Source organism: Spea bombifrons, chromosome 9 (assembly GCF_027358695.1).
Source record: "Spea bombifrons isolate aSpeBom1 chromosome 9, aSpeBom1.2.pri, whole genome shotgun sequence".
In the NCBI taxonomy this organism is placed as follows: domain Eukaryota; kingdom Metazoa; phylum Chordata; class Amphibia; order Anura; family Pelobatidae; genus Spea; species Spea bombifrons.
Genome location: NC_071095.1, coordinates 17,743,922 through 17,753,044, shown reverse-complemented (window position 1 = coordinate 17,753,044; position 9,123 = coordinate 17,743,922). Strand labels below are relative to the sequence as shown.

The 9,123-nt window shown below is 47.6% G+C and overlaps 1 protein-coding gene across 1 annotated transcript; it reads right to left on the bottom strand.

Annotated features, from left to right (window-relative positions):
- Positions 1 to 263: 263 nt before the first annotated feature.
- On the bottom strand, positions 264 to 1,308 carry LOC128504304 (uncharacterized). Its single transcript, XM_053474341.1, has 2 exons — positions 938 to 1,308; positions 264 to 628 (listed from the first exon to the last, which is right to left on the bottom strand). The coding sequence occupies exons 1-2, from the start codon at positions 1,215 to 1,217 to the stop codon at positions 264 to 266; spliced, it is 645 nt and encodes a 214-aa protein (XP_053330316.1). The 5' UTR covers positions 1,218 to 1,308.
- Between the last annotated feature and the right edge of the window lie 7,815 nt (positions 1,309 to 9,123).

Here is a 9,123-nt window from a genome sequence, read left to right as displayed (position 1 = left end):
ACAGATCTCAGGCAGCTTGTAATGAAATGAATGGAAAAACGGAGGAGATATCAGCCACAGAGAATGTTAGTGTTACTGAAAGAGCAGCCTATTTAGGGATCGTAGTGACTATTTTTGGTTTATTTTGGCAGCTAAGCAGTTATTTATGACTAAACAAAGGGAAACTAAAGTTCTCTAATTAACACACAAACACATATACCTCTCTCAGCCACACCAGCATACACTCTAACACATAACTGAGACTCTCACGATTATGACACGGATTACAGGCCCTGTGAAGTACGGTTTGCCTGACTGTTACTCCAGGGACGTGCAGGAGTTTTTTGGGGTTTGTTGTCCGTAAGATGTCGTAGGGGATGCTCGCATTTACCTGCATAGCTCTTTGTACCCTGGAGCTTGTACTCTGCACAGGCCGTGCCCAGTGGGTTAGACACCGATGCTCTGTATGTCCCATCATCCTCGTTCTGTAGCTCCAGGGTCCTGTTCTGCTCACTCAGCCGGTGCTTTTCAGGCAGGTCTCCTCCATCTCGGGTCCAGGTGACTGTGGCCATGTCCCCAGTAAACACAACGTGCAGAGAAGTGGTCAGATCGGAGTTATTGCTTCTGATGCTGACCCCGGTGATGTTATCTTGATCAGGACAAAGAAGAAGCAGATCATTCTTATTACCCCAGACTACAGGGAAACTTATGCCATACAAAGGGCCCGGGGTTACCTATAAAGAGCAGTTCTGGTAGAACTTGGTAAATCATGGCACCAGCGGGGACATTCTAATAGTCATGTTGTATCAGGAATGCACTTTACAAATTGCTAAAGCTCTATGATTATATTATTTTAATAACAATACAATATTTGTAGGGTTGAACTTGAAAAAGGAGGGATTCCCCTTAAAAGCATCTTCCTGCAACCTCTCTTTCACACTCTCTTCAATTAACTTACCCAGAATAACACACAAATTATTCAGGATCTCGACGTCCTTCCCATCAGCTCTGATTGATGTTATGGAATAGCTGCCAGAGTCTTTTCTCTGAGCATTTCTGATCACGCAGCACACACTGGAGACATTGCATTCAGTCCTGGGCTTGAAATGGTCATCTAATTGGACAAAGCCCTTACACGGTATATGGGCAAGAAATGAGTCTTTAAAATGGAGATTGTGCGCTATTTCCTGAGGGCCACACTTAGTTCCACAAATAGATATATTCGAGCCAGTCGCCATGTACTGGGTGCCCCCCGAAGAAAAGCAGAACAAAGAGACCAGGAGCACTAAAAATATAAAAAGAAAGCAGTGTTAGATCTACAAGATATGACACAAATTGCAGTGGTGAGTACACAAATTGCAACCGGTGCCGTCTCTTCTGCTAGTGTTACACTGAATGAATAAGGCAGCCTGGCCTCCCATCTCATACTCCTGGCCAAATGACACATACGTGTGTGTGTGTACATATGTGTGTATATATATACAAATAAACACACACACTTGGCTTTATTTGCCCCCCCAAACTGAGGCAATATGCCTCTTAGTAAGTACCTGTATTCAGTAGACTTGTGCATTCGTCTTCGGGCGAACATGGAAACGAACACGAAGAGTGCGTTTTCGTGTTCGTTCCGAAGACACGCCGAAGAGAAGACGGCGGCAGTAAAACGTAGGCGAAGACGAAGACACACACCACGAAGATCTTCGTGATTGTCTTCGTCTTCGTCTACCATTCCCCCCCTTCATCTTACCTTGTCTTGTCTTCGCGGCATCGCGGCAGTTCCCGGGAAGTTTTAGCATTGGGGTTTTAAAAGTCTGCACGAGCGACCAACAGAGTCGCTCGTGCAGACTTTTAAAATCCCAATGCTGCAACTTACCCAGCAGATCCCGCTGGGTAGCGGCTAGTTCCTACCCAGTAGAAGGACTCTGGTGATGTCAGCAGACCATGTGACTGTTTGGTCACATGGTACAAAGAACTACAGGAAACAGCAGCAGCAGCGCGGGAAGTGCAAATGACTACAAATGAGCTGAGCTGTGCTGGGCTGCTGTTTCTTTTTCAATAACGTGGGATGTGAGGATGCAGTTTTAACAGAAGTACTGAAAATACAAAATATCATGGAGGCAGAAGGAAACTTGAATCTGTGAAATAATTCACAGTGAGTCTCTCTCTCTCACTCTCTCTCTCTCTCTCTCTCACTCTGTCTCTGTGCCAGTGATTGTGTCTCTCTCTCTGTGTGCCAGTGATTGTGTCTCTCTGTGTCTCTCTCTGTCTCTCTCTGTGTGCCAGTGAGTGTCTCTCTCTGTGTGCCAGTGAGTGTCTCTCTCTGTGTGCCAGTGAGTGTCTCTCTCTGTGTGCCAGTGAGTGTGTCTCTCTCTGTGTGCCAGTGAGTGTGTCTCTCTCTGTGTGCCAGTGAGTGTGTCTCTCTCTGTGTGCCAGTGAGTGTGTCTCTCTCTGTGTGCCAGTGAGTGTCTCTCTCTGTGTGCGCCAGTGAGTGTCTCTCTCTGTGTGCGCCAGTGAGTGTCTCTCTCTGTGTGCGCCAGTGAGTGTCTCTCTCTGTGTGCGCCAGTGAGTGTCTCTCTCTGTGTGCGCCAGTGAGTGTCTCTCTCTGTGTGCGCCAGTGAGTGTCTCTCTCTGTGTGCGCCAGTGAGTGTCTCTCTCTGTGTGCGCCAGTGAGTGTCTCTCTCTGTGTGCCAGTGAGTGTCTCTCTCTGTGTGCCAGTGAGTGTCTCTCTCTGTGTGCCAGTGAGTGTCTCTCTCTGTGTGCCAGTGAGTGTGTCTCTCTCTGTGTGCCAGTGAGTGTGTCTCTCTCTGTGTGCCAGTGAGTGTGTCTCTCTCTGTGTGCCAGTGAGTGTGTCTCTCTCTGTGTGCCAGTGAGTGTGTCTCTCTCTGTGTGCCAGTGAGTGTGTCTCTCTCTGTGTGCCAGTGAGTGTGTCTCTCTCTGTGTGCGCCAGTGAGTGTCTCTCTCTGTGTGCGCCAGTGAGTGTCTCTCTCTGTGTGCGCCAGTGAGTGTCTCTCTCTGTGTGTGCCAGTGAGTGTCTCTCTCTGTGTGCGCCAGTGAGTGTCTCTCTCTGTGTGCGCCAGTGAGTGTCTCTCTCTGTGTGCGCCAGTGAGTGTCTCTCTCTGTGTGCGCCAGTGAGTGTCTCTCTCTGTGTGCCAGTGAGTGTGTCTCTCTCTGTGTGCCAGTGAGTGTGTCTCTCTCTGTGTGCCAGTGAGTGTGTCTCTCTCTGTGTGCCAGTGAGTGTGTCTCTCTCTGTGTGCCAGTGAGTGTGTCTCTCTCTGTGTGCCAGTGAGTGTCTCTCTCTCTGTGTGCCAGTGAGTGTGTCTCTCTCTGTGTGCCAGTGAGTGTCTCTCTCTCTGTGTGCCAGTGAGTGTCTCTCTCTCTGTGTGCGCCAGTGAGTGTCTCTCTCTCTGTGTGCGCCAGTGAGTGTCTCTCTCTGTGTGCGCCAGTGAGTGTCTCTCTCTGTGTGCGCCAGTGAGTGTCTCTCTCTGTGTGCGCCAGTGAGTGTCTCTCTCTGTGTGCCAGTGAGTGTCTCTCTCTGTGTGCCAGTGAGTGTCTCTCTCTGTGTGCCAGTGAGTGTCTCTCTCTGTCTCTCTCTCTGTGTGCCAGTGAGTGTCTCTCTGTCTCTCTCTCTGTGTACCAGTGTCTCTCTCTGTCTCTCTCTCAGTGCCAGTGAGTGTCTCTCTCTGTCTCGCTCTCAGTGCCAGTGTCTATCTCTCTCTGTGCCCGTGAGAGCGTCTCTCTCTGTGCCCGTGAGAGCCTCTCTCTCTGTGCCCGTGAGAGCCTCTCTCTCTCTCTGTGCCCGTGAGAGCCTCTCTCTCTGTGCCCGTGAGAGCCTCTCTCTCTCTCTGTGCCCGTGAGAGCCTCTCTCTCTCTGTGTGCCAGTGAGTGTGTGTGTGTGTCTCTCTCTCTCTGTGCCAGTGAGTGTGTGTGTGTCTCTCTCTCTCTGTGTGCCAGTAAGTGTCTCTCTCTCTCTCTCTGTGTGCCAGTAAGTGTCTCTCTCTGTGCCAGTGAGTGTCTCTCTCTCAGTCTCTGTGCCATCGAGTGTCTCTCTCTCTCTCAGTCTCTGTGCCATCGAGTGTCTCTCTCTCTCTCTCTCTCTCTCTCTCTCTCTCTCTGTGCCATTGAGTCTCTCTCTCTCTGTGCCATTGAGTCTCTCTCTCTCTCTCTGTGCCCGTGAGAGCCTCTCTCTCTGTGCCCGTGAGAGCCTCTCTCTCTCTGTGCCCGTGAGAGCCTCTCTCTCTCTCTCTCTGTGCCCGTGAGAGCCTCTCTCTCTCTGTGCCCGTGAGAGCCTCTCTCTCTCTGTGCCAGTGAGTGTGTGTGTGTCTCTCTCTCTCTGTGCCAGTGAGTGTGTGTGTGTCTCTCTCTGTGCCAGTGAGTGTGGTACAAAGAACTACAGGAAGAGGAAGAAGCAGCAGCGCGGGACGTGCAAATGACTAAAAATGGGCTCTCTCTCTGTGCCAGTGAGTGTCTCTCTCTCTGTGCCAGTGAGTGTGTGTCTCTCTGTGCTAGTGAGTGTGTTTCTCTCTCTCTGTTCCAGTGAGTGTCTCTCTCTCTATCTGTGCCAGTAAGTGCGTCTCTCTCTCTCTGAGATAGAGCGTGCGCTCGCCTCGAGGGAGAGAGAGAGAGCGTGCGCTCGCCTCGAGGGGGAGAGAGAGAGAGCGTGCGCTCGCCTCGAGGGAGAGAGAGAGAGAGAGAGAGAGAGAGAGCATGCGCTCGCCTCGAGGGAGAGAGAGAGAGAGAGCGTGCGCTCGCCTCGAGGGAGAGAGAGAGAGAGAGCATGCGCTCGCCTCGAGGGAGAGAGAGAGAGAGAGAGAGAGCGTGCGCTCGCCTCGAGGGAGAGAGAGAGAGAGAGCGTGCGCTCACCTCGAGGGAGAGAGAGCGTGCGCTCGCCTCGAGGGAGAGAGAGAGAAAGAGAGAGAGCGTGCGCTCGCCTCGAGGGAGAGAGAGAGAGCGTGCGCTCGCCTCGAGAGGGAGAGAGAGAGAGCGTGCGCTCGCCTCGAGAGGGAGAGAGAGAGAGCGTGCGCTCGCCTCGAGAGGGAGAGAGAGAGAGCGTGCGTTTGCCTCGAGAGGGAGAGAGAGAGCGTGCGCGCGCCGAGAGGGGGAGAGCGTGCACGCGCCGAGAGGGGGAGAGAGAGAGCGCGTGCGCTTGCCGAGAGAGAGCGCGGGCGCGCGCCGAGAGAGAGAGAGAGCGCGTGCCGAGAGAGAGAGAGAGAGCGTGCCTGCGCGCGCCGAGAGAGAGAGCGCGCGCCTAGAGAGAGATAACTCACTCTAGTTAAGCCAGGGATCTCAACTCTACTGCACATCATTTTTTAGTTAATAGACTCATTTGTTATAGACTAAATGCCACGTCTGTAATTGAGATCTTCACAATTTATATGAGAATGTGATAAAATAAAGCAACAGCTGTATATGTTTCAAAATAATAGTAATAATAATAATATATGTTCACAAATAATTAAATGAACATAACGCATATAATATATCTGGAATTGCAATTAAAAATCAGTTTATTTTCTTTAAATAGATGTTTATACTCTTTTTTTCTTCTTCTACAGTCTATCTCATTAGCTTTTTAGTGACGTGGGTAGATTAATAGATTACGTCCTCATGGTGGTGGCTTTTTGGAATAGGAGCCAGGCATAAACTGTTGCCCACAGAGTATTGTGCAGCGGAAAAGTCCAAAGCTAGTGGGAACAGCTCAGCTGTGTGCGTCGGACCGCCATACACAAGGGAGAATATCCAAGAAAGGCTCCATTGGTTGTGTCTTTCTCCTGCTCAGATTAGGGACCACACAGGGTTAAGGTGTGAATCCACGACAGATGGAAGACAATTGGACATGTTGGTACCCATTAACACAATTATTATTAGGAATATCTATGGGTATGTTATGAAACCGCGTTAGAGTAAATAAAATCTAATACACAATGTTTCTTGCCTTAATGACCATGGCAAGACCATGGAAGCTAGATTTCTCACTATAAACCGTCTAGTTCCTATTCCTGTAAGGGACCTGTGTGAGCTGGAGATATGAGTCCCTTCGCAGTATAGGAACTAGGGATTGTTATCCTCGTAAAGGACCTGTGTGAGCTGAAGGTATAAAAGTCCTTTAGCTGGATGGAAACTAGATTTCTCACTATAAACCGTCTAGTTTCTATCCCTGTAAGGGACCTGTGTGAGCTGGAGATATGAGTCCCTTTGCAGTATAGGAACTAGGGATTGTTATCCTTGTAAAGGACCTGTGTGAGCTGAAGGTATAAAAGTCCTTTAGCTGGATGGAAACTAGATTGCTCACTATAAACCGTCTAGTTTCTATCCCTCTAAGGGACCTGTGTGAGCTGGAGAGATAAGGGTCCTTAAGCTGGATGGTAACTAGATTTCTCACCATGAACCATCTAGTTCCTATCCTTTAACGGGACCTGGCCACAATGGAGCAAAAGGTCCTTTACAGGGATAGAAACTTGCTCTCTTTACATGAGTAAAGAGAGCAACTCTTGTGGTCAGGACCTGACCACTAGGGGGCAAAATAAATTTTGCTGGATAGAAAATAGCTCACACACACTGAGCAAGCTATTTCCTATCCCTGTAAAGGACATGGTCCTTCTACCGGATAGGAACTAGTCGCAACCGATCCCGCTGGTCTCCCTGTTCGATCAGTTAATAAATGATAAAAGAACAGGGAGACCAGCGGGATCTGCCGAACAATTACGGCACCAGGAGTATAACAGTCTGTACGAGCGACCCTATTGGTCGCCAGCAGGGGGCTCGTCTGTCATCAACCAATGGCAGACGACATAAATTGCCTAGAAGAAATTGCAAGCAAAATTGCAATAAAAAAGTGTTTTTTGAATGTTAGTTTTTTTATTATATATATAGCGCTCAAAGCGTCATATGCTGTGTTTCTGTGGTTTCAAAAGTTACCCCTACTTGTCCTGAAATAAGAAAGATGTCAGTTGTGTGGCTACATCAAACAATGATCTACATAAAACAACATCGGGAATCGCCACACAGTTACCAACCTGCGACAGCTCATTTGTTACAAATAGAAGAGAAAGCATCTGATTGCCGTTTGCCGCCTTTGATACGTTTTAACGCCGCAGGGCATTGTCTCCGCATCTGTTTAGGCTGCCAAGCCGTGACATAAGGGTGTGGATGTTAAACACCAACCAGACCTGTCACAAGGCTCCCACCACGGACCCCAGTCACTCCCAACATAAAACAAGCTGCCACCACCAAAGAAAACAGTAGAACTGCGATCTAGATGCTGTACTATGTAGTTAACCCCTTCATAACAGGAGATCTATATATATATATAAACATGTATCATCTTCCTGTAAAAGGTGACAATATCCACGTATCTAGCACGAGCAATCAAGATTCATGTTGGGCTCCAAAGGGAAATGCATGAATAGATGTTAATGAATGAACCCATACTGTGCCAAGCCCAGTGTAACTCATTCTCCCTAAGGTGCCTGACATCGCTACAGCCACAGTCGCATGTGACGTCATCCTGACAAGTCTGAGCTTTGACATTACCGGCTGCCTGTTATGAGGCAAAAGGGGCAAACGCCAGACCTGCTGCCCAGATCCTAGGCAAGAATGCACCACTGTTAGGAAGGCACTAACTAACAATTTATATAGCGCCATCATATTCGGCAGCGCTGTACAACAGGTAAACAGGACATAGCGATTTGGATTGAAGCTTACGGAGACAGGAGAGCACGCCGCTCCGGTAAGGACATCACCAGCCAACTTACCCAGCAGCAGCAGGAGCAGAAACCGACATCTCCCAGCCATTATACGACGGGTTACTGACATGAAGATGCCAATCCTTCGGCGTGCAGAGCCCTGGGACCAAGGGGGCGGGAGCAAGGGGGCGGGGAATGAGTAACGGGAGACGGGAGAGAACAAGAGACTGAGGAGGGACTGAATGACAGAATGGAATGCCCTTCCCATAGACTTTAATGGGGAGGAATGCCCATAGACTATAATGGAAAATAATAATTGATTTTGAAATAAAAGTTTAAGACATATCATCTAGATCTTTGGCACATATACTCCCCTAGTACAGACACAGGATCTAAAACTCATATTATGTGGGATTATAGCTGTTTTCTATGGAATGACAGGTGAATGACAGTTTTGAGGGAATGCCCATAGGATATAATGGGAGAAAAATTAAACTTCTTTTTTAAAGAAAACCCTCTGACATATCATATAGATCTTTGTCATGTATACTCCGCTAGTACAGTTGTAGGTTCTAAACCTCATATTAAGTGGAATTATAGCTGTTTTCTATGGAATGACAGGTGAATGACAGTATTGATGGAATGCCTGTAGGATATAATGGGTCATTCCATAGAAAACAGCTATAATTCCACTTAATATGAGTTTTAGATCCTGTGTCTGTACTAGGGGAGTATGTGTGCCAAAGATCTAGATGATATGTCTTAAACTTTTATTTCAAAATCAATTATTATTTTCTCTTCCATTATAGTCTATGGGCATTCCATTTTGTCATTGGTTTTAGTATGTCCCAGGAGAGACTTTCCTAAGGGAAATTCTAAGTTAAATATTCTAGGTTTTAAGATAACCAATTGGTTTTAAAAATAAACATTACAAGGTATATAACATTATAAGGAATCTGTGTTCCACAACCCTAAAGCTTTGCGGGGGGACCCTTAGACCCGCGGGGGGCGTAAGGAGCTGCTTTCATGTCCTCTACCAATCAGACGGCTCTGTTCCATTACCTTCTTCCCATAACTGAACAAATCTCCATGCACGTGACATACTTACTGCCAGTCAACAATAAGAAAAAAACACACTTTAATCCTGAGTTTATTTCCAGTTGTTTTTATTTCACGTTTTGATATATCATATGTTTTGTTTTTTATTTCCTGATTGTCTAATCCTCTGAGCTAGCGTTTTCACGATTCTTTGATATTGCGTTACGGCGCGTAGTTATTGTTTCAACCGGTCACATTGTTAGGGCTTTAAAAAATCCGAAGACGCATTTCGCATTTAGCAGAACGTGTATATAGCAGCTTTCTCCAGCATGCGAAAGGTTAATAATTCCCAACTTGCACCACATTAATCCTTGTGTCCTTTAGCAGCGAAAGAGTTAAACGCAAGTCCCAGTATTAACTCCTT

Coding starts and splice junctions, on each gene's coding strand:
- LOC128504304 (XM_053474341.1), bottom strand. CDS start 1,217: ATGGCGACTGGCTCGAATATATCTATTTGTGGAACTAAGTGTGGCCCT. Junction 629..937: donor TAATTTGTGTGTTATTCTGG/GTAAGTTAATTG, acceptor GTCCTGATCAAG/ATAACATCACCGGGGTCAGC.